General features: G+C 64.8%; 2 protein-coding genes across 2 annotated transcripts; one reads left to right on the forward strand and one right to left on the reverse strand.

The window, feature by feature from the left end:
• The first annotated feature begins 3,799 nt into the window (after positions 1-3,799).
• On the forward strand, positions 3,800-15,115 carry AGXT (alanine--glyoxylate aminotransferase). Its single transcript, XM_081493315.1, has 11 exons — positions 3,800-4,143; positions 4,238-4,430; positions 6,245-6,309; positions 6,643-6,743; positions 9,483-9,553; positions 10,356-10,440; positions 11,899-11,994; positions 12,608-12,677; positions 13,571-13,666; positions 14,399-14,527; positions 14,761-15,115. Exons 1-11 carry the CDS (start codon positions 3,913-3,915, stop codon positions 14,866-14,868), a joined length of 1,245 nt encoding a protein of 414 aa, XP_081349441.1. The 5' UTR covers positions 3,800-3,912; the 3' UTR covers positions 14,869-15,115.
• A 3,354-nt stretch (positions 15,116-18,469) lies between these two features.
• Positions 18,470-26,109, reverse strand: MAB21L4 (mab-21 like 4). Its single transcript, XM_081492185.1, has 5 exons — positions 25,345-26,109; positions 22,380-22,605; positions 20,530-20,683; positions 19,735-20,091; positions 18,470-18,995 (listed from the first exon to the last, which is right to left on the reverse strand). The coding sequence occupies exons 1-5, from the start codon at positions 25,973-25,975 to the stop codon at positions 18,903-18,905; spliced, it is 1,461 nt and encodes a 486-aa protein (XP_081348311.1). The 5' UTR covers positions 25,976-26,109; the 3' UTR covers positions 18,470-18,902.
• Positions 26,110-27,551: the final 1,442 nt, after the last annotated feature.

Below are 27,551 nucleotides of genomic sequence, written 5' to 3' on the forward strand. Positions count from 1 at the left end.
GCCCGCGGAGTGCATGGTTTTTCTGCGCGCACACCTGCTGTTGTGACTGACGTGTCCTCGTCACCACGTGGCCGGGGCTGGTCTCTGCTGCCCGCCCGGCACCCACAGAACAGGGATGACAGGCGAGACCAGGCATCGTGGGTGTCCTGGCCACCTTCATCATGGTGGGCATGGAGCGCCCGGGGGCCCCTCAGTCCCGCTTCTCCAACGCTGCCCTCCGCTGGGCTCCTGGCCCTTCGAGACCTGGCATCCTTGCCCAGGGCACCCTGACCACAAGGAAGCTGCATAGCTGGACCAGGGGAGGGGCAGGGGACAGTTGACAGATGGTCTCCGGAGCCCAGGCCTTGTGGCCCTTCCCAGGTCACGACTAAACAAACAGCTGCGGACGTGGCGTCACCACAGGGCTGCTCCACTGCACAGGCTCCGGGTGCCTGTTCTTGGCAGAGACCCGCCCCTGCCACGTAGGTGGTGGCCTGGCCAGGCTGCACCCACCCACCCACCCCCAGCCAGGCCTGGTGGGCAGCCCCAGGCCCAGGCTTCCATGTGCTGCACTGGGCACCCACAGTACTGCGTGGAGGGGTCCCACCCGAGGCCGTACACAGACAGGGTGACCACGTGGCCTGCGACAGGTGACAGGCCTCTGAGGACCTCCAGACAGGAAGACTCCCTGGGTGGGAGGCTTGGCCACAGCTTGGAGAGAAGAGCAGGAGGGCTGAGCAAACACAGGGACAAGCATCCAGGGAGGGGAACAGTACATGCAAAGGCACAGATGCCTCTGTTAGACTGCAGTGAGGACAGCAGTGTTCCAGAGGCAGGGGTCGGGGAGGCCCAATGAGTGGATCCAGGTGGGCAGAGGGTGGGCCGAGCGGGACAGGGTTCGGTCACCGAGAGAAAGAGCCCAAAGCCCTCACGGACTGCAGGCAAGGAGGCCAGGGCCGAAGCCAAGCCAAGGAGGGCTCCCCTGTGGGCCGGGGCCCCCTGCTCCCAACAGGCAGGAGACCTCCAGGGTGGACACAGCTGTGACCCGGGATCCCCTGAGGCAGAAGGCTCCTCCCTTCTGGCAGCTCAGGTCAGCACTAGACCTGGCAGGGCTGACCCGCCTGAGACCCCGTCTGGCAGCTCAGGTCAGCACTAGACCTGGCAGGGCTGACCCGCCTGAGACCCCGGAGGCCCAGGCCGGCACCAGGCCCCAGAGGCCATGGCAGGGTCAGACCTGAGAGTACCAGCTCCCTCAGGGGCTTGTGCCTCTGTGCCTGGGCCCCGCAGTTCACTCCTCCTGGCAGGCCCTGGGGTGGACCCACCTCTCCCTTTTCCAAGACCCAGCCCGGAAGCCCCCACAAACTCCTCTGGCAGCCCCTGGGGGGTGTCCCCTCCTCTGGGCTCAGGCCTGTTGGGTCTCGCCTCTCAGCTCCCAGGAGGCGGCCCAGGCCCTCTGCCCTCCCCCCTTACCCACTCCATCCGCTGGTTCCAGCAGGGCCTTCTGCTTCTCTTCTTGCTGATGCTGCATCAGTTGGAGCGACCAGACTGGGTTCCAGTCCAGAAAGAGGGCTTGGTAAGGAAACGGGGAAGGAGTCAGGAGAGTGAGCAGGGGAGGGAGGGGTGCCCACTGGATGCCCCTGTGCAGGACAGGACCAGGCTAAGCAGTGGCGCCTGGCCCACTTCCTTGCAGCTGCCCTAAGTTGCTGTCTGCCCAGCACTCAGGACCTGTCCCCTCGGTCCATTCCTCCATCCAACAGAGGGACACAGTACACCCACCCCTGTAGGGCTGTGAAGGTCCCCCAGGGGCTCAGGCCATGACTGTCCAGCCTGGCTAAAGCTCGTGGAGTCCTTCTGCCCCAGGGCAGCAGACAAACGTTCAGCAAGTGCTGAATGCAGTCTCCCCAGAGCTGAGAGGCGAATCCCTGTGGAGTAAGGTCATGTGCAGGTCCCGGGGGGCATGGCTGCCTCCTTGTCCACCATGGAGGCTCCATGGAAGCTGGACTGATTCCCTGGTTACGCGGTCTCGGCGTCAGATCCCGAAACACAGAACAGGAAGCCCCCAGCAAGCTCCAATCCAGCCCTCTGCGGTCTGTAAGGAGCAGGGTGTGCTCACAGGACGCCCAGTCAGCGCCTCCCTGGCCTGGTCACCCGCAGTGCAGGGCTCCTGCGAGGTCCCAGGACACCAGCGGCTCTGCCAGGCAGGCCGCCCTCACCCGGGCCTGGCCCCTCCTGCGGCACTCGTGGTTGCATTTACTCTGCTCAGCTGCCGACTCAGAGGCTGAGGAGGCTCCCCAGCAAGCACCCCTTGGTTACGTGTGTGGAGACTGAGCAACAGGACCCTTGGTGTCGACTCACAGAGGAAATGCTTGTTCCAAAGGGTCAGGAAGGACACACGGTCCGTGTGTGCACGTGTGCACGTGTGCACGTGGAACTCACACACTTCTTTTTTTCTTTTCAGAAAGCTTTTTATTTTATACTGGAGTATAGCCAATTAACAATGTGATAATTTCAGGTGGGCAGCGAAGGACTCAGCCACCCGCATACATGTATGCCTTCTCCCCAAACTTCCCTCGCATCCAGGCTGCCTCGGAGCACTGAGCGGGGTTCCCTGTGCTCGGCAGGAGGGCCTCGCTGGTCTCAGCAGTGTGCACAGGTAAATCCCGGTCTTCCCTGGCGGCTCAGATGATAAGGAATCTGCCTGCAATGCAGGAGACCCAGATTTGATGGAAGCTGCCCTGGAGAGGAGAATGACTACCTGCTCCAGTATTCTTGCCTGGAGAATCCCATGGACAGAGGACTTTGGCGGGCTACAGGCCCTGGGGGCTCACACAGTTGGACCCGACTGAGTGACTAAGCATGCACACACATGTAAATCCCAAACTCTAGCTATTCCTCCCATATCCTTCCTTTCTGGAAACCATAGATTTGCTCTCTAAGTCTGTGAGTCTGTATCTGAGGTCAGAATATAAATTGGTATACCACTATGGAAAACAGTATGGAGGTGCCCTAAAAATCTAAAAATAGAGCTATGATGTGACCCTGCAATCCCACTCCTGGGCTTTCATCCAGAGAAAAACATGGTCTGAAAGGATGCACGCGCCCGATGTTCATCGTAGTATTGTTCACAAATTCAGGACACGGAAGCAACCTGAACGTCCATCAAGAGATGAACGAACAAAGAAGCCGTGGTGCGTACATACAGTGGAATGTTACTCAGCCATGAAATTACTCAGCCGTTCCTTTCATAAAAAGAATGAAATAATGCTGTTTGCAGCATCACGGATAGACCTAGAGATTGTCATACTGAGTGACGTCAGACAGACAGAGAAGGAGAAATCTTGTGTGGCATCCCTTCTATGTGCAATCAAAAAAGAAGTGACATGAAAGGACATGTATATTTCTAAAGTGGGTTTTTCCAAGAGCTAAGCGAGAGTCAGCAAGCTACGGCCCTGGGCTGAATCTGGCCCACGGCTCCTTTTGTAACTCAAGCGTCACTGGCACACACCCCGTGACCGCTCCCTCCGCACCACAGGGGGGCTGACAACTTTTAACACAGCCAGTAGGCCCACCACACTGGAAATGTTGGGTCTCTGGTCCTATACGTAAAACATGGGGGCAGCCTGTGTCCAGCCGGACTCACAGGGCTGGGCGTCCCTGGGGACAGAGCCGGGGGAGGGGCTGGAGGGCAGAGGCCAGCTCGCTCAGCTCTGTCCTGTTCTCGCTGACTGGACTTTGCCAGCTCCTCCCCAGACACTCGGAGTTTAACACCCCTGCTGCGCGGCCTTCACACGCAAGACAGACATTGATAACGGTCAGGTATCAACGACAACAGCAAAGGCAGGGGGTGGAGCGGAAACCCCCCCACCAGGCTTGTCTCCTGGACACCCCGGTGCCCTGCGGTGCCCGGTCATCCAGCACAGGGGCTGCTGGGAAATGCTCTGGGCATTGACCACAGCCAGGGCGGTCCTGGGGCACAGGGCGGCAGGCTGGGTGAGGACTATGGCCTCCTGCTCGCTGCTGGTGGCCCCCCCGGTGGCCCTGAGCAAGCCGCTGTCCATCCCCAGCCGGCTCCTGCTGGGGCCCGGCCCCTCCAACCTGACCGCCCGTGTCATGGCGGCCGGGAGGCTGCAGACGTTGGGACATATGCACCAGGAGGTATACCAGGTAGGTCACCAAAGACTCAGCCTCGGTCCCCCGGGTGGCCTCCTCCCGGGGGCGGAAGCGGGCAGGCTGTGACCTGTGCGTCCACCACCCCCAGATCATGGACGAGATCAAGCAAGGCATCCAGTATGTGTTCCAGACCAGGAACCCCCTCACCCTGGCCATCAGCGGCTCAGGGCACTGCGCCCTGGAGGCCGCCCTGTTCAACCTGCTAGAGCCCGGAGACCCCTTCCTGGTCGGGGTCAGCGGCATCTGGGGGCAGCGGGCCCAGGACATCGCGGAGCGCATCGGTAAGAGATGGGGCAGAGGGAGCGTGGCCCCTCGCTGCATCCTTCCCCGAGGCCTCCCACCCCAGCGTGAAGCCTGGAGCACCCAGGTCCGGCCCTCCCCAGGCGGAAGCTGCCCTCATCCCCCGCTTCATGCCTCACGTCCTGCCAGCCTGCTGCCTCCTCCAAGTGGACGTCACGATGCCCCAGGGGCCCCCATCCCCGGGTCGCTTGGAACTTGGGGTCAGCATTTCCGGAGCCCATGGAGGGGCCAGGACTGCAGGGTGTCCTCTGATCTCAGCCCAAATCTGGGGGATCCCCCAGACCTCTGAGGTCTCTAGGGGCCAGGCCCCCCCTCTGTCACAGGACAAAGTTCCAGAAGCTGCATCTCCCGTAAAATCTCAGAAGCAGTTTCTGGAGCTGCAAAATGCTGAGGTATGGACAGAGTTTTCAGTCCAGAGTAAAATTTTCAGGAGAGAGAGACCAAAGTCGAAGCCCAAGTGTGCTTTGGGTTTAATGATTGATCGTGGTTTGGAAACATCGTGAAGCTCCTGGCTGCTCAGCTCCACACGTGGCTGCATTCGGTCCAGGTTAACACACAACCCCTGATATCCTGAGGGGGTGTTGACCCCTCGCCGGGGCCCCTCCGGTCTACACACTGGCTTCAAGGGGAGCCCGGGTTGGGCAGGGCGCCCTCCTGGCCTGGGGCTCCCCACCTCCACCCCACACCCCCGGGCTGGGACTCTCCCCTGCAGCTGGGACAGTCCTGGGCCTCCCTGTCTCCTGCACACGAGGTTGGGCGTCTGCTGTGCATGGGGTGCAGGGGGACGAGACGGGAGCAGGACAAGGGACTGCCTCCCTGTAGCACCCAGGCCCCAAAGAGGGCAAAGCCCACTCAGGTTTCCCTCATCCATTCAGTCCTTCTCCAAACGCCGTGGTTACTCTGATGTCACCCCCTGATGTCACACCCCTCTGTCACCCTCCTCTGTCACCTTCTGAAGTCACCTTCCTCTGTCACCATCTGATGTCACCCTCCTCTGTCACCCTCTGAAGTCACCCTCCTCTGTCACCATCTGATGTCACCATCCGATGTCACCATCTGATGTCACCCTCCTCGGTGACCCCCTCTGTCACCCTCCTCTGTGACCCCCTCTGTCACCCTCCGATGTCACCATCTGATGTCACCGTCTGATGTCACCCTCCCCTGTGACCCCCTCTGTCACCCTCCTCTGTGACCCCCTCTGTCACCCTCCGATGTCACCGTCTGATGTCACTGTCTGATGTCACCTTCCTCTGTCACCGTCTGATGTCACCCTCCTCTGTCACTCTCTGAAGTCACCCTTCTCTGTCACCATCTGATGTCACCATCCGATGTCACCCTCCTCTGTCACCCTCCTCTGTGACCCCCTCTGTCACCCTCCGATGTCACCGTCTGATGTCACCATCTGATGTCACCTTCCTCTGTCACCGTCTGATGTCACCTTCCTCTGTCACCATCTGATGTCACCATCTGATGTCACCCTCCTCTATCACCCTCCTCTGTCACCCTCTGAAGCTCAGCCCTGCACAGATCTGTACTTCCTCTGTGGGGAGGGCTGCAGGGGACAGGGGTGCCCCCGCCTGGCTGGGCTCAGGGTAGGTGCCCAGAGCAGGGGACTGAGCGCTGCGGGACCCGCTCCCGTCCACGCCCCACCAAGCACAGCGCAACCTCCTGTCCTGGGCAGCGGCTGGGCTGGTGTGGACGGCCCGCATAGGGCCCAGCTGCTCAGCAGGCCACGTCCCCGGTGCTGGTCCCCACCCGTGTGTGCGGGGGCGCTCACCACTCACGTTGCCCCCAGGAGCCCACGTGTACCCGATGATCAAGGCGCCTGGAGGCCACTTCACTCTGCAGGAGGTGGAGGAGGTACGGGGGATGCAATGACCCAGGGAGGGGTCGGTCAGCTGGGCCGGCCCAGGGCGGGGAGGGGGCCATGGCGGGTCTGCGGGTCTTCTGAGCCCAGCTGCCTGGCCCTGAAAGCTTTCCCTCACCTGGGGGCAGGTGGAAGTTTGACCAGGAGGGTTCTGCTCCCCAAGAAAGCTAGGTCAGGACCCAGGCCTTGGCAGGGTACAGGGGCAGGAGTCTCTGGGGGTAGGTCTCGTCCCGCCCCCACAGGACAGTCTTTAGGTGAGGGGCTGGCAGACCAGGGGAGGCCCCGCCCCTGCGGGCTCTGCCCCAGGCTGTCACCTCCTTCCCCAGGCGCTGGCCCGGCACAAGCCGGTGCTCCTGTTCCTGGCCCATGGAGAGTCATCTACCGGCGTGCTGCAGCCCCTTGATGGCTATGGGGAACTCTGTCACAGGTAATCCCGTCCCCACAGGTGAGCCAGGCCCCACAGGTGAGCCTGGCCCCTCAGGTGAGCCTGTCCCCTCAGGTGAGCCTGGCTCCTCAGGTGAGCCTGTCCCCTGAGATGAGCCTGGCCCCTCAGGTGAGCCTGGTCCCTCAGGTGAGCCTTCCTCTCAGGTGAGCCTGTCCCCTCAGGTGAGCCTGGCCCCTCAGGTGAGCCTGGCCCCTCAGGTGAGCCTGGTCCCTCAGGTGAGCCTGGCCCCTCAGGTGAGCCTTCCTCTCAGGTGAGCCTGTCCCCTCAGGTGAGCCTGGCCCCTCAGGTGAGCCTGGTCCCTCAGGTTAGCCTGGCCCCTCAGGTGAGCCTTCCTCTCAGGTGAGCCTGTCCCCTCAGGTGAGCCTGGTCCCTCAGGTGAGCCTGGTCCCTCAGGTGAGCCTTCCTCTCAGGTGAGCCTGTCCCCTCAGGTGAGCCTGGCCCCTCAGGTGAGCCTTCCACACAGGTGAGCCTGGTCCCTCAGGTGAGCCTGGTCCCTCAGGTGAGCCTGGCCCCTGAGATGAGCCTGGCCCCTCAGGTGAGCCTGGCCCCACAGGTGAGCCTTCCACACAGGTGAGCCTGTCCCCTCAGGTGAGCCTGTCCCCTGAGATGAGCCTGGCCCCTCAGGTGAGCCTGGTCCCTCAGGTGAGCCTGGCCCCTCAGGTGAGCCTGGCCCCTCAAGTGAGCCTGGTCCCTCAGGTGAGCCTGTCCCCTGAGATGAGCCTGGCCCCTCAGGTGAGCCTTCCCCTCAGGTGAGCCTGGCCCCTCAGGTGAGCCTTCCTCTCATGTGAGCCTTCCCCTCAGGTGAGCCTGGCCCCTGAGATGAGCCTGGCCCCTCAGGTGAGCCTGGGTCCTCAGGTGAGCCTGGCCCCTCAGGTGAGCCTGGCCCCTCAGGTGAGCCTTCCCCACAGGTGAGCCTGGTCCCTCAGGTGAGCCTGTCCCCACAGGTGAGCCTTCCCCACAGGTGAGCCTGGTCCCTCAGGTGAGCCTGTCCCCTCAGGTGAGCCTTCCCCACAGGTGAGCCTGGTCCCTCAGGTGAGCCTGTCCCCACAGGTGAGCCTTCCACACAGGTGAGCCTGTCCCCTCAGGTGAGCCTGGTCCCACAGGTGAGCCTGTCCCCTCAGGTGAGCCTGGTCCCACAGGTGAGCCTGTCCCCTCAGGTGAGCCTGGTCCCTCAGGTGAGCCTGGCCCCTGAGATGAGCCTGGCCCCTCAGGTGAGCCTGGCCCCTCAGGTGAGCCTTCCCCACAGGTGAGCCTGTCCCCTCAGGTGAGCCTGGTCCCTCAGGTGAGCCTGGCCCCTCAGGTGAGCCTTCCACACAGGTGAGCCTGTCCCCTCAGGTGAGCCTGGTCCCTCAGGTGAGCCTGGCTCCTCAGGTGAGCCTTCCTCTCAGGTGAGCCTTCCCCTCAGGTGAGCCTGGTCCCTCAGGTGAGCCTGGCCCCTCAGGTGAGCCTGGCCCCTGAGATGAGCCTGGCCCCACAGGTGAGCCTGGTCCCTTAGGTGAGGCTGGTCCCTCAGGTGAGCCTGGCCCCTGAGATGAGCCTGGCCCCTCAGGTGAGCCTGGCCCCACAGGTGAGCCTTCCACACAGGTGAGCCTGTCCCCTCAGGTGAGCCTTCCCCTCAGGTGAGCCTGGTCCCTCAGGTGAGCCTGGCCCCTCAGGTGAGCCTTCCCCACAGGTGAGCCTTCCCCACAGGTGAGCCTGGCCCCTCAGGTGAGCCTGGCCCTGCGTGGCAGTGCTGGGGGCAGAGCCAAGCCCGGCTCAGAGCCAGGCTGGGGATAGGACGGGTGTGGGCTGGGGTGCTGCAGGCCCCTCCCCACAGGAAGTGATAGGGGAGGCCCAGCTCCCCATCCTGCCGGGCCTGTCCCAGCCTCTCTCATGTGGAGTGGAGTTCAGGCTTCTTGGGGTCCTCCTGGCCTTGGGCAGAGGCTGGGTGGGCCCTCTGGCCTGAGAGCAGGATCAGGTGTCCCCAGAGTGCCACCTCCCTCCATGCTGGTTAGGGCTAGAGGCCGACCCTGCAGCCTCGGGCCCAGGGCCTGCCCACCTTGCCCTGACCCCAGAGCCCCAGAGAAGCCCCCGCCCTCCACTGGCTTCCCCAGGGCCCCCACCCCTCCACGGGGTCCCCTTCCAGGACCAGCAGTCCTGCTCTGGACAGTTGACCACAAGGTGAAAGGAGAGAAACTCCACCTCCAGGCAGGATCATCCTGGCAGACCTGCTGTCCTCCAATGGGGCCACAGGGCCACTGGACACAGACCCAGCCAGGACCACCTGCCCCCTGGAGTCCTGTCCAGGGGGCCAAGCTCAGCAGTGTCACCTGGGCTGTGACCCCCAGAGGTCCACAAGGAATGTTCTTTGTGCCTTTCTTCTCGGGAAGTGTGGGGTGGAGGAGGGTCAGAGGTTCAGCTCAGCCTGTTCCTAGACTCTGTCCTTCCCACGCTCTGGACTTCTGCCCAGTGGGCTGCTGGACAGACAGAGGGCCAGCCTTGTGCTGCCCAGGTTCCTAGACCCACACAGACCTGGGGCCTGCGAGCTCAGAGTACCCAGCTGACCCCCAGGACGCAGACTGCCGGCCGGCCCTCCCATGTACCTGTGTGGGGACCCGAGGTCTAGCCTGGGGGCCTGGCCACCCTGAGCCCCCCGTGTGACGGCCGCCCTGCCGGGGGCTGACCGCGGTCCCGCCTCGGGGCAGGCTGCAGCCCCGTCCCGCTCTCTGATGCCCCCCCCAGGTACCAGTGCCTGCTCCTCGTGGACTCGGTGGCCTCCCTGGGCGGGGCCCCCATCTACATGGACCAGCAGGGTGAGTGCGCGCCCCACTCCAGCCTGGCGGTGGGCTGTGAGGGTCAGAAGTCCTCACTGGTGTCCTGTGCCCTGTGCCGGGGCCTACACGTCCGTCAGCCACACATGGGGCCCGGTCTCCACAGGCCGTGGGGCACGCACCAGCTCCTCCCAGGGCAGGACTCACTCCATACTGACCACACCCTCTGTCTTCGCTGGGCCGTGGGCCGGGACAAGCCCAGGGAGAGAGGGAGGGAGGAAGGCATGCTGTAGGACAAGCGCTTGGAGAGGGTCAGAGCCCTGAAGGAGCGGGTGGGGGCAGGGACCTGGGGCCCCCATCCAGCTGGGCCTCAGTTTCCCCCTGACCCCACCCTCAGGGAGGCGGCGGCGGGACAGGGCTCGGATCCCGGCCCTGGTCCTCTGTCCTCCCAGCTGGCTGCTTGCCCACCGCCCTCCGCTGCTGCTGCCCGTATCTTAAAATCCCCAGGCTGTGGGGGCGCCCCGTGGACGAGCACCTCAAGATGTGAGAGCATCACCTTTCCTCCAGCCTCGGCCACCCCCACCCTCTCTGCCTGCACTTTGACCCCAGCCCCGTGCGACTGCCACGCCAAACAGACACGAGGGAGCGGGGCCCTCTGATTAGCTCAGCCCACCTGGAACGTGTCGGGCCGGCAGGGGAGGGGTCTAGTCCTACAGCACAGTCCTCCCTATTTTGCACAGCTGGATGGTGGGTCCCAGGTCCCCCCGACGTCTGCTGGGCCCGGCGGCCCCCATGACCCCCCCTCCTTGGACTCGGCCCCTGAGCGTGCACCCCTCCCCTGCAGGCATCGACGTCCTGTACTCGGGCTCCCAGAAGGTCCTGAACGCGCCCCCAGGCACCTCGCTCATCTCCTTCAGCGACAAGGCCACGTGAGTGAGCCCCGCCCGCCCCCACCCAGGCCTGGACTGGCAGCAAAGGCCAGACGGCCCCTAGGGGGGAGGGAAGGATGGAGAGGACAGGCCAGGTGGGAGGAGAGGCCTGCCGGAGAGACTGGGGTCTCCCAGCCCGGGGCAGTGGGCTCTTTCCAGGCTGTCCCCTAGGCCCCTCCAGTGAACCCCAGCTTCACAATTTTTCCCCAAGGCTGCACTTGCCGCCGGGAGAGATGAGGCCTCCAGCCTCAGTCTCCCCTCTGTCATTGTCTATGGGTATACTATTTTTTAATTATTCAGATTTAAATTTCACCATTACACACAGGGCATAAGTATATGGTGACCCTATGTTCAGATTTCTGAAACAGATAAATGGACAGACAGATAACTGTGCCACAAACATTGTAGAATGTACTGAACAAATAGAGAAAACCTCAGGGCCAGTATACCTATGTGTCTTATGCATTTGGCATCTGTCTAGCATAGGGCCAGGCCAGGCAACTGGGAGAAAAGCCTGTTCAGGACCGAGGAGATAGGCCCTTGGCTGCCGAGAGTGTCTCCTTGACTTCAGGCTTGAGACACACGGAGGAGTCTGGCTCACATTTTGGTGTTGTTTGGTCACTAAGATTTGTCCGACTCTTTGCGACCCCATGAACTGCAGCGCGCCAGGCCTCCCTGTTCATCACCAACTCCCAGAGTTTACTCAAACTCATGTCCATCAAGTCGCTGATGCCATCCAACCATCTCATCCTCTGCTGCCCCCTTCTCCTTTTGCCTTCCATCTTTCCCAGCGTCAGGGTCTTTTCCAATGAGACAGCTCTTCCCATCAGGTTGGCCAAAGTACTGGAGCTTCAGCATTATTCCTTCCAGTGAATTTTCAGGGTTGATTTCCTTTAGGACTCACTGGTTAGATCTCCCTGCAGTCCCAGGGACTCTCAGAGTCTTCTCCAGCACCACAGTTGGAAAGCATCAACCCTTGTGTGAAGACCCTCGCATTCAGGAGGAAGAGTAGCAAAGGACAGACATCAAGGAAGGCACTCTTGCAGACTGGGCCTGCGGGGCGGGCCTGCGATGGGCGGACTGCCTGGAGCGTGGCGTGTGGCCTCTGCAGTCCTGGGACTGTGGGTTAGAACAGCAGCCTGGAGACCAGGGCGAGTGCAGCCTTCACATTTCCCAGTTTTCTAAACAAGTTTCTGGGATGCTTTCCTCAACCTGGGTCCCCTCCGCAATCTTTCTGTTTGAACTCACCATCCAGCAGACCTTCCCATCCATTCTCTCTGACCTGAGAACAGAAAGGGCGACTCCATGGGAGGGGTCAAGGGAGGGGGTGCCAGCCTGGGTCTCGAGGGACAGGCTGGGCCCCCGGGGGCCTGAACGCAGACACTGGGGCCTGAGCACCCCCCGACCCAGCTCACTTCTGAGAAAGAAGGGGCACTGTTGCTGGTTCTTTCTCCCCAGAAATAAGATCTATGCTCGTAAGACCAAGCCCGTCTCTTTCTACCTGGACATCCAGTGGCTGGCCAACTTCTGGGGCTGTGATGACAAGCCCAGGACGTGAGTGAGGGGGTGGGGGGGACAGGGACTGACAGGGAGGGGGCCCCCAGCTTCGTTCCCCCACACCCCGGCTGGAGCCACAGGCTCTCCAGTGCCAGGCCTGAAATGCCCTCCGGGGTCCCCCAGGCCTCAAGGCCCCAGGTGTGGTCCCCAGCCCCTCCATGAGGCCCTCTCCTCCAGGAAGTCCTCACACTCCTGCAGGCACTTCGCACCTGGCCTGACGGTTTCCCAGTCCTGGGCCTCCGCTTCACCCACTTCTCAAAAGGAGGGGTGAGCCAGGCTTCTCTGTGAGGGGACCTTATCTTAACCTGAGCCCCTTATGTGACCCTCAGGGACAGGGACCCCAGGAACTGTGCCCTGCCCAGCGGTCACAGCAAGGCACCTGCCTCCAGCCAGGACCCAGTGCCCGGCCTCCACTGCCGTCCACCTCTCCCCGCAGCCCAGCCGGTGCCCCTGCCCGGAGCCCTGTCCCCACCCCGATCTGCCTGTCTTTCGGGTTCCGAGTCCATAACCCCTAAACTGGACCCTGCTCCCCTGGGACGGGGCTGGGGGACACCCAGGCTCTGCCCACCCCGCCCACTGACCCGGGCCCCCTCTGCGGTACCCCCTCCAGGTACCACCACACGACCCCCGTTGTCAGCCTGTATAGCCTGAGGGAGAGCCTGGCCCACCTGGCGGAGCAGGTGCGGGGGAGGGGGGTGGGACAGCGGGCAGACAGGCAGCCTGGACAGAGCAGGTGCGGGGAGGGGTGTGCGGCAGTGGGCAGACAGGCAGCCTGGAGCTGGGTCCCGCAGGGCGAGGCTGGGGAGTGAGACCCCCTCCAGGAGCCCGGCTGTGCCTGCACGGGTCCGCGGCTATGAGGCTGCCAGGGCAGCACCCGTGACCAGGGCAGTGTCCGTACTCTCGGGACCCAAGAGGCCCAGAAACACACTGGGAGAGCCCCCAGGGGCCAGCCCAGTGGCCGGGGAGAGGTCTGGGCCGCGGCCAGCCTCAGTGAGGCTGCAGTGCCCCACCGACCACATCTGCCCTGTGTCTACCCACGTCACCACCGCCCTGGGCCGGGCTAGACTCAGGCTGAGCCGCGGGCAGGGCTGTCCCAGCCTCGGGCCGGCATGTGTGGCCGCGAGAGGCTGGGGACTACACACTCGGGGTGGGAGTCTCCAGAGGGGGACCCTGGCTGTGAGCTCTGGAAGCAGGGGAGGCTGGGCCCCCTGGAACAGCACCTGTGGGGTCAGGGGCTGAGAGGGCACTGTCTGCACCTGGCCAGCTCCCCACCTCTGGCTAGGTGCACACCCCCTCCCGGGGCCTGGAGGACCCAACCACCGGCTGGGAAATAGCCAGGCTATTTCCCATCCAGACTACTCCCACTCCCCCCGAGGGGCCCAGGCCCAGCCCTTGGGAAGAGTCAGGGCCCTAAACCTGCGACTCAAGGGGGCTCCCAAGGGGCTCAGTGTCCAAGACAGGAGAGGAGACCCTCCCCAGGCCAGAGCTCCCCTGCTGTGGATGCCAGCCAGCTTCTCCCACTCAGGCCCCTGAGGACGGAACCCACCCCCCAGCCTGCACTCTCTCCCTCCAGGGCCTGGAGAACAGCTGGCGGCAGCACCAGGAGGCCTCCGAGTACCTGCACGCGTGTCTGCAGGGGCTGGGCCTGCAGCTGTTCGTGAAGGACCCGGTGAGGAGGGCGGGGCAGAGGGCAGGGGCAGGGGGCAGCGGGTGGGGAGCAGGGGGCAAGGGAAGGGGGTGAGGGCAGAGGGCAGGGGATGGGGGCAGGGGGCAGTGGGTGGGGGCCAGGGGTCGGGGGTAGGGGGTGGGGGCAGAGGGCAGGGAGCGGGGGCAGGGGGTGAGGGCAGAGGGCAGAGGGCAGGGGGAAGGCGGGGGCGGCAGGGGGCAGCAGGTGGGGGTGGGGAGAAGGGAGAGCTCCTGTCCAGCCCCATCTGGATATGTGGGTCCGGGAGTGGGGATACTCATGGTCACGGTCATGGTTTTCTGGCCTCTGGATCTCAGGACACTTAAGTGGATGCCCCTACTCCCCCCAAAGCCTCCTGCCTGGAGTCGTTGTGGGTGATCTCTGAGCTGGAAAATGCCCCTCGGCCCGCAGAGCCCCGGCCAGACACCAGCCTGGAAGGGGTTGGGGGGATTGTGCTGGATGAGCCAGACACCCCGAGCTTCAGTGTGTGACCTGCCAGAGAGCAGACACTGGGCGGTGGCGGGGGGTCCCTGGAGGCTGGAAGCCCCGCCCTGAGCACCAGCCCACGGGCGTGGCTGCTGGGAGGGTGGGACCCCGCTCTCTGGGCCCTTTCTCCCGCCCCCATACTCCGGCCCTCCCCGCCGCCCCTCCGGAGGCTGGGCAGGGGGCGCTGCCTGCCATCTGTCAGGAGGTGGCTGAGCCCCGTGCATCCTGCAGGCACTCCGGCTGCCCACCATCACCAGCGTGGTGGTCCCCATGGGCTATGACTGGAGGGACATCGTCAAGTACATCATGGACCACCACGACATCGAGATTGCGGGCGGCCTTGGGCCCTCGGCGGGGAAGGTAAGGGTCCTGCGGCTGTGAGCGCTCCAGGCCCAGGCCTAGGCCAGTGGTCAACGGAGGGCCAGGGCAGCAGGAGGGGACACCTTTCTCTGAACCCGGGAGTGACCTCACCCAAGTGCACCCTCCTGCCCCTCCTCCCGCACTGGGGGACCCCAGCTGGCTCTGCGCGACCTCAGTCGTGGCAGCCAGGGCCCCCGCCAGGGGTGACCTCTCCCCCCCAACCCTGTCCCCAGGTGCTGCGGATCGGCCTGCTGGGTGGCAATGCCACCCGGGAGAACGTGGACCGAGTGACCCAGGCCCTGCGGGAGGCCCTGCAGCGCTGCCCCTGCAGCAAGCTGTGAGCGGGCTGTCTGTCCCTCGTCCACCCTGGGAGCAGGCGGGTGGCCCGGGGCGAACAGACTCTGCAGGGGGCACCGGACGGCTGCTGCCCAGCCCAGGCAGCTGCCCCACCCCAGGCGGCCCGTCCTCTCCCGGTGGAACATCCTGGGTGTGGCCGCATGGACCCTCAGCACCTCCCCTTGAGCTGTCGCCCCCATAGGTCCCTGGCCTCCTATGAAGGTTCAATAAAGAAGTGGCTTCATCGGTCTTCACTGTGGAGTGGACCCTCTCACTGCACCTGAGCTGGGGGGCTGGATTCAGGGAGCAGAATGTTGCCCGAAGGATCTGGGCTGGAGGACGGGTTGTGTGGGCCAGTCAGCTGCCTGGGGTCCCTGTCACTGCACAGTCTGGGTCTAGATTTTGAACCTGCAAACATCTCCTCTCCCACCACCTCCACAGAGGCCCCACGGCCCATGGGTTCAGGGGCCAGGGCACCAAGAGCCCAGGAGCACACCGCCAGGACTTGGACCCTGAGGAGCCCCGGGCACACACGCAGCGACCTGCAGGCTCTGAGAGCCTGGGAGGGCCGGCCCTGGGCCGCTCTGTGCTCACGTGTGCAGCAGAGGGGGGCCCAGGACTGCAGCCCCCTCCCCCCCGCCTGGCTCCCCTGACCCCCTCTCCCTCCCGCCTGCCTCCCCGACCCCCTGCCCCTAGCCCCTGCCTGGCTCCCCAACTCCCTCCCCCTGCCCCGCCTGGCTCCCTGATCCCCTGCCCCAGCCCCTGCCTGGCTCCCTGATCCCCCTACCCCCTAGCCTGGCTCCCCTGACCCCCTCTCCCCCCAGCCTGGCTCCCTGACCCCCTCCCCCTACCCCGCCTGGCTCCCTGACCCCCCAGCCCCTGCCTGGCTCCCCTGACCCCCTCTCCCCCCCGCCTGGCTCCCCGATCCCCCGCCCCAGTCCCTGCCTGGCTCCCCTGACCCCCTCTCCCCTCAGTCTGGCTCCCCAACCCCCTGCCCCTAGCTCCTGCCCCTCCCTATGTGTCTGCTTGGGTCCAGCTCCCTCCATCTGTCCTTCCTGGGAAGGGTCCGGCCAGGCCCGGCCACAGTCTGCTGCCGTCGGACACGGCCACGTCCACACGTCCCAGTCCTCACTGTGCCTAAGAGCCTCCAGGAGGCAGGCTCCGGGGTCTGGCTCTTGTCGAGATGGGCATTCACCCCATGACAGCCCTGAGTCTTGGGGAGGGCTGGCTTGGGCCTGGCTCGCCAGGTGGGGGCTGGGCACAACAATGGGCCCTGGCTAGGGCCCCAAGCTGACCTGAGGCCTGCGGGCCCGCAGCGCTCTCAGCTACCAGGGGAGCTGGCGCTAATGCGCTGATCCAGACCCTGTCACAGGGCGGCTGCGGTGAGCACAGGGGCCCAGAGGCCAGAGGGCCTGAAACCCCAGAGCTGAGGTCCTCTTTCTTCCGGCTGTCTTCTACCATCTGTGCTGTTCGGCTCCTCCCCGGGAAAGTGCTGTCCACTCGGAGGTCCTGAAGACCCCTTCCCAGGTTTTCTTCCAGAAACCCCGTGGTGTCAGGTTCTCTGTTGAGGTTTATGACCCACCTTGGTGATCCTGTGCATGGAGTGGGGAAGGGGTCAAGGTTCACTTTTATCCAGAGGACACCCAGTTGTTCCAGTGTTTGTTAAACAGACTTTCCTTCCTGTCTGGTTGGCGTGGCCCCTTTTCCAATTGACCAGAGGCGAAGGTCTGCCACTCTTCCTGTGCATTATTGAGCTTATCTCTCCTTGTGTCCACACCACACTGTCTTCAGTCAGCTTTATTGTACGTCTTGAAATCATATACATTTTAGAGTCATCTTGTCTGTTTCCTCGGAATAGCTTATTGGAATTTTGGTAGGAATTGCACTAAATCTATATATCTATTGAAGCTGAAGCTCCAATACTTTGGCTACCTGATGTGAAGAGGTGACTCACTGGAAAGACCCTGATGCTGGGAAAGACTGAGGGCAGGAGGAGAAGGGGACGACAGAGGATGAGATGGCTGGATGGCATCACTGACTCGATGGACATGGGTTTGAGCACGCTCTGGGGTACAGTGAAGGGCAGGGTAGCCTGGTGTGCTGCAGTCCATGGGGTCGCAAGGAGTCGGACATGACTGAGTGACTGAACAACAAAAAAATGTACCAAGATGAAAGGAAACCATTAAAATATTACAAATTCCCATTCATGAACGTTAATGTAGGTCTCTAAAAATTATATGTAGTTTTCAGAGTAGAGGCCTCACAAGTGTTTTGCTCAGTGGCACTTCTCCTCCACGGTTTGGGGTGAAGGTGACTAGCGGGCATGCACAGAACTGCCAGCCCATGCCCCCAGGACGCCACCCGTACAGTGAACCCGCGTGACTTCCTACAGGTCGTCCCAACGATGAAGCTCCATCAGGCTTATGTTGGGGCACAAGCAGGGGGTGAGCGCCAGTCTGGCAATGCCATGAGACACCGGTGCCTCTCCCACGTGACCGCAAGCTGCTGTGAACTCCCTCCCACGTGGGGTTGAAAAGGTGGCAGTCCCCCTCAGTAGGCAGTGCGACCCCCGAGGCCGTGCCGCCTGCCCCACTGAAGGACCTGGGTTGCTGCGTGTGGCCTGGCCATGTTTATGTAAACCCCTGCTGTCACCGTGATCCAACTGAAATTTTTATTTTTTAATTTATCTTCATACCCCTTTTTAGAGCAGTTTTAGGTTCGCAGCAAAAGTGAGAGGAAGGTGCAAAGGTTTCCCAAACACTCCCTGCCCCGCAGGTGTGCGGGGCCCCATTGTGAGCGTCTCATTTTGACCTCTGAGCTGAGGTCACCCTGTGAGCCGGGGTCTCTGACGGTGGGGCTAAGTCCTGACACTGGCCTTCGGTACATTCTGCCGGACTCTTGGCCGTGGCAGTCGGTGGTTATAACGGCTTCCGCTTGGCCTTTCCTGCCGCTGTAGCTCTTACTCCTGCTAAGTACCGCCCCCCACATCCACCTCAACATCAGAGAAATGACACAGGGTGGGCTTGGACACTGCACCCCTCACGAATCAGGTTGCACCAAGTTAACACCGTCTGCAGCTGCCCGTCTCATGGCAGGGCGCGGGGTGGGCCTGGTGGCATTCCGTGTCCCCTCCTATTAGTGTCAGCTCAGGCTCTGGGTCCCACGACCTTCAGAGAGGCCCGCGTGTCCTCTCCGCAGCGTGTGTGTGACCACTTTCCGGAGGAGGTTCAGGCAGGTGCCTGCTACACAGACTCACTGGGGTTTGCAGCCACCTTCTCAGGATCTGGGGCGTGGACTGTGGCTCAGAACTTAGGAGCCACACTGCTTCCAGGCAGAGTGAAGACTGGAGAATGCCCGCTGCCTGGGGCACACAGAGGGTGGGCAGCCCTGCGGGGTGAGGGGCCACAGGCCGCCGGCAGTGAGCTGACGGCAAACAGGGAGGGCTGAGACGGGCGGGGCGGGGGCGTCAGCTGTCTGGAGAAGCCCCTGCACACAGCAAGGGTGCCTCTGCCACAGGCCTGGCCGGGGGGCTGCGGCTCCCTCTTGAATTAGCGGGCGAGGACTGGGGGCAGGCAGGGGTCGTTCACAGGGACAGAGAAGGATGTCTGCACACAAGCTTTTTCCTCTTTATGTGTCCAGGGGGTGTTCCCCACGCAGATGTGCAGAAAGCAGGCAGTCCCCGCCCCGCTGGACACAAGCAGTGCTGTGAGGGAGGCGAGGCAGATGCAGAGACCCCGCCACCTGGGGCATCACAGACGCAGGTGCGGACGAGCTCCTGGTGCCCCGAGGACTCTCAGCTTCCGGTCTTGATGCTGTCACACGGAGCGCACAGCACCTTCACCCGGGGCCTCCGAGACCCACTGTCCAGCACACTCAGACGCCCTCAGGGCATCCCCTGGACAGGCGCAGGTGGTCCCTGGGGACAAAGGCCCTCCACCCCCAAATCCACTCCAGGTGAAGCCCATTCCCTCCTCCAAACGTTCCCGGAGCCTCCGTGGGTGGTGCCACCCGGCGGAGGGCAGTGAGCCGGGCGCCCAGCTCAGCGATCCTCAGCACCCAGAGTCTTGGTCTTCAGGAAGACGCTCTGCATGGCTGAGACCCGCTGCTCGTCCTGGATGTTGAAGACCTGGAGCTGCGGGTGGGGCGGGACAGCCAGGTCACGGGCCGTCGGGGCCGTCGGGGACCGTCAGGGCCGTCGGGCACTCCCGGGGTCTCTCCCTCTGGGTCTTCACCTGTGCTCCTCCCTGAGGTGGACACACCTGGGGCCCTCTCTCCCGGGCCCTTCCCTGGACGGCCTGACACAGGGAAGCCCCCCAGGTGAACTGGCCCCCCACGCACGCTGGGAGGAGCCTGTGAGGGCTCTCAGGGTGGGGTGAGAACTGGTCTCGGGGGCAGGAGCCGGAGGGGCTCTGGGGGGGGGAGGGGAGACCTAGCAGAGCCGGTGGAGCCTGGGGGCTCGAGGAGGGGCAGCTGGCTGGCACATTCGGACGTGGGCGTGGCCGAGGGACCCCCGAGTCCAGGGAAGCAGCAGGAAGCTGTCCCCACGAGGCCCGGGGCAGCTGCACTTCATTATGAGAAGCGGGGCCTGGGGGGGCAGGCAGAGCTCTGAGCATTTGTCCAGTGTGGGTTTGGGGCGGTTTGGGGGCACCGTGGGCAGGCTCAGACGGCCTGGTTCCCAGAGATGGGCCCTTGTCTCGAGGTCCCTGGCAGCTGGGGGCATTCACAGCTTGATGCTCCCGCTGCACTGCCCCAGCGAGGACTGGCCTGCTCCACCTTCCTCGGCTCCATCCAGCTCGGGGGTCGCGCAGCAGGGCTCCTTCCCTACCCAACGTGAGCCCACACCTGCCCGGCCCCCCAGCCTCTGCACCCACCTTGTCCAGCAGGACATCGAAGTAGGCAGTGGCCCAGTAGGCGGGCTCGCCGGCAGGCAGCTGCAGGAGCGCCCGGAGCCCGCTGCCGACGCGCGGCAGGGTGCTGCGGCCCAGGTGGGTGGCGTGGATGCGCAGGGCAGCCTCGGGCTGGCTGGCGAAGTGCTCGACGCGCTGGTAGAGGGCGCCCAGGTCCAGGCCCGCGTCCTGCAGCAGGTTCCGCTCGGGGTGCAGGAAGTGCGGCAGGTTCCTGGTGGCCAGGCAGCAGAGCAGCACCACCAGCGGGCGGTACACGGCACCCTGAAGGTCCGCCCAGTCCTCGGGTGTGGGGAAGAGCGCGGCAGCCCACAGCAGCACCGTCTGCGGGGCATCAGGTCAGCCCACGCCCGGGAAGGCCCTGCCCGCCTGTCCCAGCCTCTGTGCCTCCCCGGGCATCCCAGCTGCCCCCATCCTGACACCCCTCTTCTCCCTGCAGTTAAGTTCAGGGGCTTGTGAGGCTCCCACCCTCCTCTGGGCCTTTTCCACATGCCCCGTCCTGCACGAACTCCTACTGATGCCCCGCAGCCCTACACAAAGTGCCTTGCCCGGTGACATCGTCCCTGCCCTCGTCTGTGAGTCCAGGATGCCAGAAGCCATCTGAAAGCCACCAGAATAGACTCACCTGCCCCTCCCCCACCCCGAGCCGCCAGCCAGGGGCCCTTCCTGTCGCTTGGCGCCCTGCCGCACACCCACCAGGCCCCCAGCCCAGCTGCTCCCCCTTCACACGGGCCTGGGAGAGGCCGCACGGGGACCACGAACCTTCAGGTGGCTAAAGGTCAGGCCAGGACTCCGGCCGCCGTCCCGCCAGCTCTCCTGGTTGACCCGGTCGAGGATGGAGAGGCTGTCCAGGCGGTGGCCCTGGAGCGAGCCCAGGGCCCCCAGCAGCCTGGTGAGCAGGTAGTCAGTGGAGACCCTGGAGCCCGACAGACACACCGCAGGCGGTCAGCACGGGGGCCGCCCAGGCATCCAGGCGCCTGCCTGCCCAGCCTGTCCTCAGAAAGGATGGTGCCCCCCTTCTGCGGCCTTCTGAGCCCATGGGACGGCCCAGGCCACAGGGAACTGGCCCGGCGCCCCCAGCCTGCCCCCTGCGCTTTTCAGGAACCACCCCTGATGGGCCCTCAGGGCAGAATGCCCCATTCCCAGGCAGAAGCTCAGGCCCAGGACGTGGGGGGCTGCTGGGCACCCCCAGGCACATCCGGCCCTCTTTGTGTGGACAGGAAGATGCCACTGTGACCCACTGGGGGCGAAGCAGCGGCTCTGGGTGGGCGGGCAGGGGCCGGGTGAAGCCCCCCGGCTGGGCAAGGTGATGTCTCCACTCCGGGCCCTGTTTGGGAAGCCCAGCCTCCCCTGGCCGCTGCACACACAGAATCTGGCCCTGCAGCAGTGCCCACAGTGTGGGTATCACATGCCAGAGGTGCTCGCTGAGTGGACCGGAGAGGTGGAACCTGGTGTCCTGTGAGCCCTCCTCTTGGGGGGTCTCCATGCTGGATGGTCATTGGCCTACATGCCCTGATCTGTGGTGGGTAGGTCGCAGGACAGGCCATGTCCCCATTTACTCGTGAGAAGTGACTCCGCCTAGCTCAGTGATTCTCTTCTCTCTGTGGGCAGCGGTCAGCCTGGATGCAGCCCCTGTTCTGGGCAAGGTGGCTCAGCTGGGGAGCCCTGGTTGGGGGGCGCACAGGCTCTCTGCTGGGACTCCCTCAGGGCAGAGAACCACAGAAGGGCACGACCAGCCTGACGATCGTCATCCACTTCCAAGAATCAGCTGGACTCTGAGAGCGAGCTCTGCTTACCGCAGCCAAGTCACATCCCTACAAGTGTCCCCCTGCCCCGGGAGCTGGGGGTGAGTCACGTGGACAGAGCAACGACAACCTTGCACGCCAGGGGCTGGGTCAGGTCAGGACGGCACCCAGTCCCCAGCCCTGGGTTTGAGGGGAGCTCAGCCTCGGTCCTGTGCCCCCACATCCCCGCAGAGACACTGAGGGGGGCTCCCCTTCCCTGCAGGACAGGCTCCTGGGGGGAACCCAAAACCCAAGGCGGGGCTGTGAGAGCTCCAGGGCTGGGTCGGGGGGCGCCCGCAGCTAGACAGCCCAAGTGGGGGCTGTCCCCTCCCTCATGGTGGGGGAAGCACATCTGAGAAGGGCAGAGCCCAGTGCCAATCCCTCTCCTTGGACACTGACCGCCCTCCCACGAGGGCCCGCCCTCCCACGAGGGCCCGCCCAGCTGCGCTGCGGCCCCAGATCAGGCCCCAACCCTCGCCACTGTCCCACCTGAAGCGAAGGCGCCTGGCAGGGTGGTGGAGGAGGCCGCCCAGGACAGCCCCCCACGTTCCGAGTCCCCCCTCAGGTGCCTGACAGCACCCCCTCCCCAGGGGGACAGAGGGCGCCTCCCCGTCTCCTAGCACCCAGGCGAGGAGCCGGCAGTGGGGGGCAAGCATTCTGTTGGGATCCCCGAGACCCCAGGAACTTCAGCGCTGTTCAGGTGCCCGGGGCAGAGGCGGGCAGGGGACCCCCGCAGGCCGCCCTGCCTGGAGTTGGGGAGTAGTGGGGTGACCCGCCGCCCCTTCTCGCCGGCTCCCCGGGGCCCCGCACACCCGGAGCGCATCCTACCTCCAGAGCTCCGCGCCGGCCGGGACCAGGGCCGCCTCCTGGCGGACGATCTGTCGCAGGGCGCCCTCAGGGAACCCCGGCAGTAGCCGGGCCCCCTCCAGAGCAGGCACCCTGAGCCTCCTCCGCACCATGGGCACCACACTGAAGCAGAGCGTCCTCCAGCCGCTGGACACCCGCAGGGACAGGCCGTGCTGCTCCTCCGCCAGGCTGTCTGCGCTCAGGGAGCCTGCAAGGGGCCACCCGCTAAGCCAGCCCCGCTTCCAGGCCGGCCTCTGGAGCCCAACCCCCGCGCCTCGGGCGGTGCCTGCATCTGAGACAGGCCTCCAGCGAGGTACACGGAGGCCGTGAGGGGGCCCTGACCCACTGAGACCTGCTCACGGAACAGACTTCGGGGATCTGCTCGCGGAAAAGCCCACAGGAGGGTGCCGGGGGGCGGATCTCTAGTCCAGGGGAGCCCCCAGGAATCCAGGCCACGGACACCATGACCTGGGACCTCAGCCTCCAGAACACGGAGGAAATGTGCTTCTGTTGTTTAGGCTGCCAGGTCTCTGGGGTCTGGAGGAGGTTGCCAACCCTTGGCTCAAAGAGGCTGATTTTAAGGCTGCGCCCCACGCCCCGGGACACCCAGTGCCCCCTCAGCCCCTGGTTGCCTCAGCACCCCTTTCCTGGACCCGTGGGCCCCTAACCTCGGGCCGGCAGGTCACAGCAGCCCCTCTGCTGAGGACACCCTTGGCTGCTGGAGGTCGGGTCCTCAGGAGGGTGGGGGCAGCCTCTGGCATTCGAGCTCCAGAGCCCGAGGGGCCTGGCTGTGGCTGGACGTGCCCTGATCAGACCCGCCTGCTCCCCACTTCCCACCCCTGTGCCCTTATGTGACCCGAGAGCCCCCTCCAGGCTCTGCCCGTGAGCCCCCTCCAGGAAGGGCCAGGCCCCGGGTGAGCACCCATTGGCCCTGCAGCCTCGGTGGTGAGGAGCTGACTGGGCGCACCCTCATCCAGGCGGAGGCCCTGGACCCCAGCAGACACGCAGGCCTGGCACCGGAGCCCGCCTCCTGCTGCCATGGATCACATGTTCCAGCCAACCTGCTTCCCACTCCCCGCCTCCTCCCCAGACCCCAAGGGCCCAGCTTAGCACGCACGGCCCTGGAAAGCGCCCCAGACCACCAGGAGGGGACGTTCCATGTCCCTTCCCCCAAACACACACCCCCGGCAGAGAGCAGGTGCTCTCAGGGCAGTGGGAGGGGCTCTGTGCGCGGCCTGGGTGAGGAGAGGTCTTCCCTGGCCTCCCAGTGCTGCCCAGAGAGGGTGCCAGGCCAGAGGCCAGGGGTCGGCCAGCTGGGGCCCACAGGGCAGGTCATCAGGTCCCAAAGGGAGTCCCCAGTACGTGCCTTGGAGGACACCCTTGGCGCTGGTGAGCCCGGTCGGCACTGCCCGCCCCGGGCCTCCTGCGGCCCAGGGATTCAGGGAGGAGCCCGCATGCCCCCCACCCCCGAAACAAAGACCCCTCCCCCACAGTCTCCAGTGGGGCAGCTCCTGCGCCACCTTCTGGGACCCCACCCAGAGCAGGTCCCGGCCCTGCACCGGGGCCACTCCGTCCCCTGCAGGGCCCGTTGCCGGACCAGGTGAGCGGGGAAGGGGCTCAGGGACCCCGCCCCCGCCATTCAGCGTGGTTGGAGGCCCCTGTCATGCAGACACCTGCGCAGTTTCACTTCCTTAGCTGCCTTTGTTCACAGAAAGGTGGCTTGGAAGGCAGCCAGCCGCACCCACCATGCCTGGCACTCCCCACTTCTGCCCTCCTGGTCTCACTGGTTCCCAGGGTGGGGGCGGCCTGAACCCCTGCACCCGGGCTGCCGCTTCCCTTTTAAGGCAAGTGTCAGAAGCAACGCCTAGAATTTCCCCGCAGCTGGAAGAGCAGGTGGGAAGGAGGGGCCTGGCCACTGGGCAAAGGAAGAAGGGAAGAGCCCTGCCCAGCTGCCCGCGGTCGCTGCGAGGCTCGGAGGGGGACCAGATGAGACGTGGGCAGGGCTGAGCCCAGGAGCGCCTGCCCAGCGGGGGCGCGTCTGCCATCAGCGTGCAGGCAAGCCTGCGGGGGCCGGGTGGGCACCTCCCCTTCACGTCGGCTTGCAGACAGACACCTGGCTCCCCCTGAACCCGCAGGACCTGAGCCTGGATGTGCGGTCACACCTGAGCTCCGTACGCTGGGTGCCCCGGGGCAGGTCAGCACCCCTCGGGGGGCTGCCGTCCCACTCGCTTATGTGAGGCCAAGAGGACTCCAGGTAACAGCCACAAGTGCCTCGTGCCTGTCCCCTCCCGGGGAAGCAGCGCACCCCGTCTCGGTTCCCAGGCCCTGCCCCTCGGCCCTGACCCCCTGGAGGATGCACTTAACCACCCAGGGTCCCCGCCCTGCCGGGCTGTCCTTCCAGCGCCCTTGAGGTCCAGGCAGCCCCTGCTGGAAGGGGGCCCACAACTTCTGGGCCTGTCCGGAGTGCTGCTCGCGGCCCTCACCCATCAGATCACATCACCGGGGCAACCAGGGAGACGCTGAGGCCAGAGCCAGCTCACTGGAAAGTTTCCCGCCACAGAACCTGCCCGGGGCCAGGACACCAGCGTACATAGAAACAGGCCTGTGCACACCGGCACACACACCCCTCCCGTGTGCTCACACATGCACTTACGATCCCGCAGTCCCACACCTACACACACACACACATGCTCACACATGCACTTACGATCCCGCAGTCCCACACCTACACACACACACACATGCTCACACATGCACTCATGATACCACAGTCCCGCACCTACACACACACACACACACACACATGCACTCACCACCCTGTCATCCCACACTGACACACGTGTGCTCACACATACACTCAGATCCCACAGCCCCACATTACACAGACACACACACACTGAACAGTCACACGTCCTTGCACACACGTGCAGAGTGCGATCACCCCTACCTGGCGCGATGAGGTGGTGGTGCTTGCAGTACACGATGGCCGCCACCAGAAGGTCCTTGAGGACCCGCAGGACCTTGCTGGGCACGATGTGGCCGCAGCACCTGGAGCTGCCCTCCAGGGAGGCCTCGAAGACGTCGTCTGCCTTCCAGCGCTCCAGGCCGGCCGCTTCCCGGGGGAGGCCCAGGCGGCAGCACCCCAGGCCACCCCCCGCCTCGGCGGCCCCCACCTCCTCAATCACCAGGGCCTCGGCGTCCACCCACAGGGGCACCTCCACGTCCAGCGGGCTCTCCGAGGAGCGCAGGGCGAACTGGAAGGCCTCCAGGTCGCGGGAGTAGTCCACGATGAAGCGGGGGTCCAGGGCGTGCACCCGCTCCAGCAGGGTGAGTACTACGTCCTCGGCACGCTGGTGCTCCTGTGCCCGGGACGCCGCCCGCGAGCGCAGGGCCTGCAAATAGTGGTGCCACAGGGGCACCTGCGTGGCCATGGCACGGGCGCAGCCCGCGGGATGGGCTGGGAGGAGGTGCCTGCTGCAAGTGGGGCCAGCTCCCACCAGCGACTGGCGGGCAGGCGGGGTGCAGTGGCTAAATAGCTGAATGGGGCCCAGGCTTTGAAGTGAGGGTGAGTCAGGCATCAGCAATCAGGAATGTCGCAGGCGGGCGGGGCCTGGCTTCCCTCCCGCCACCGCGGCTCCAAGCTCAGGCCCAGGGCGCGTCCAGGCTCGGGACTTTGCCCCTCTCGGCTCGGCCCCCCTCCCCATGTTGTCCTGTCCCGGGTGCCCCGTTTCCACCCTTTATGCCCGTCGCAGCAGCCACAGGGGCTTGTGGGCCTCCGCACAGAACCCGGTGGGACTGGGCCATCCCTGCTGCTCAAATGAGAGGTGAGCAGGCTGATGGCCGCGCCGGACCCCCCAGTGGGAGCTGGCCACTGCAGCTGCCACCTCCCAGCAGCCTCTCTCTGAGGGCCAGGCCACGAGGCTGTGTTTCCATGGCAACCCGGACACCACCCCCCTCAGGCACCTGTGCCCGCGTAAAGCAGGGAGCCCAAACCGGCTGCCTCCTCTCCCTGCAGGGCATGTGTCCAGCCCCTGGCGCCCAGCCCCAGGCCCTTGGACCCTCGAAGGGCCCACGTCCCCCCTGCCTGCCCTTCGGCCCGAGAGGTGCCATCACTCCTGGGGCCTGGTGCTGGACCGAGCCCAGTTCTGGAGGGTGCCTCCCTGGGCCTGCCTTGCCGGCCTGGGAAGCCTCGCCCTGCCGCCTCCTCCAGCATGGTCCAGCCCTGCCTGCCGCTTCACAAACCCCAACCAGCATCGGGAACTGCCCTGCCGACCCCGGGCCCCGCCAGGCTGGCTGTGCACCTGCCTTCAGCCACTGCAACGTCTGGAAACAGTGAACATGGGGCCCTCCTCCGGCCAGGCATCGGGAGACACAGTCCCTACAGCGCTCCAGGGGAGCCCCCAGCCCGCCCCCGCCCGAGACACCCAAGGAGCTGTGCCCATATCAATGCTGTGGGCAGGACTGGCATCAGGTGCTCCATTCCTGGTGCTTGGAAGCCCCTCTAAGAAGCTGCAGCCCCCATGGGGCTCTCTCCGCTTCCACACCTCCCGGGAGGAGGGGCTCACCACCTCACGAGGCAGCTCATGATAGTCAAGAGAAAACAGATTTGAATCCTCAGCCCTGGCCGGCCCTGTCCTCGGGGTCAGCCCAGGGCACGCCTGCCCCTCCCCCACAGCAGCTCCAGGGGGCCAAGCCCACGCGGGCCACAGCCCTCCTGGCACCCCGCTCATCCCGCCTGCTTCCTGCGCCACCTGCCAGGAGGACTCTGACCTGCAGGGAGGGGCACTCGGGCCCTTCTGTCCCGACTTGACCCTCGGCACAGGGCCCTGCCTGCGTCTGGTGCCACGGTCTGGGACTCAAGGATTCTCACGTTGCTCCAGCATCACCCTCCCATGAACCTCACAGCTCTCCTGAACTCGCCCAGGAGATCTGGCGACGCCTGTCTACCCAAAGTGCCGAGAGCTTTGAGCCGCGAGGAAGGCCCATGCCATACCCAGCAGGCCGCCTTGGGCTCTGCGCTCTGAGGACACTGGGGCAAGGGCCCTCCCCGCCCGGGACACCAGCCCCTGCCCTCCTGGAACGCTGCTCCCCCGCCCCTGGCTCCCTGCCCCTGGCCAGTGACCCTGAAGGCCTGGAGGCTGGCCAGCCACACTC

This window comes from Giraffa tippelskirchi, chromosome 5 (genome assembly GCF_054371585.1).
Source record: "Giraffa tippelskirchi isolate mGirTip1 chromosome 5, T2T-mGirTip1v1.2.pri, whole genome shotgun sequence".
In the NCBI taxonomy this organism is placed as follows: Eukaryota; Metazoa; Chordata; class Mammalia; order Artiodactyla; family Giraffidae; genus Giraffa; species Giraffa tippelskirchi.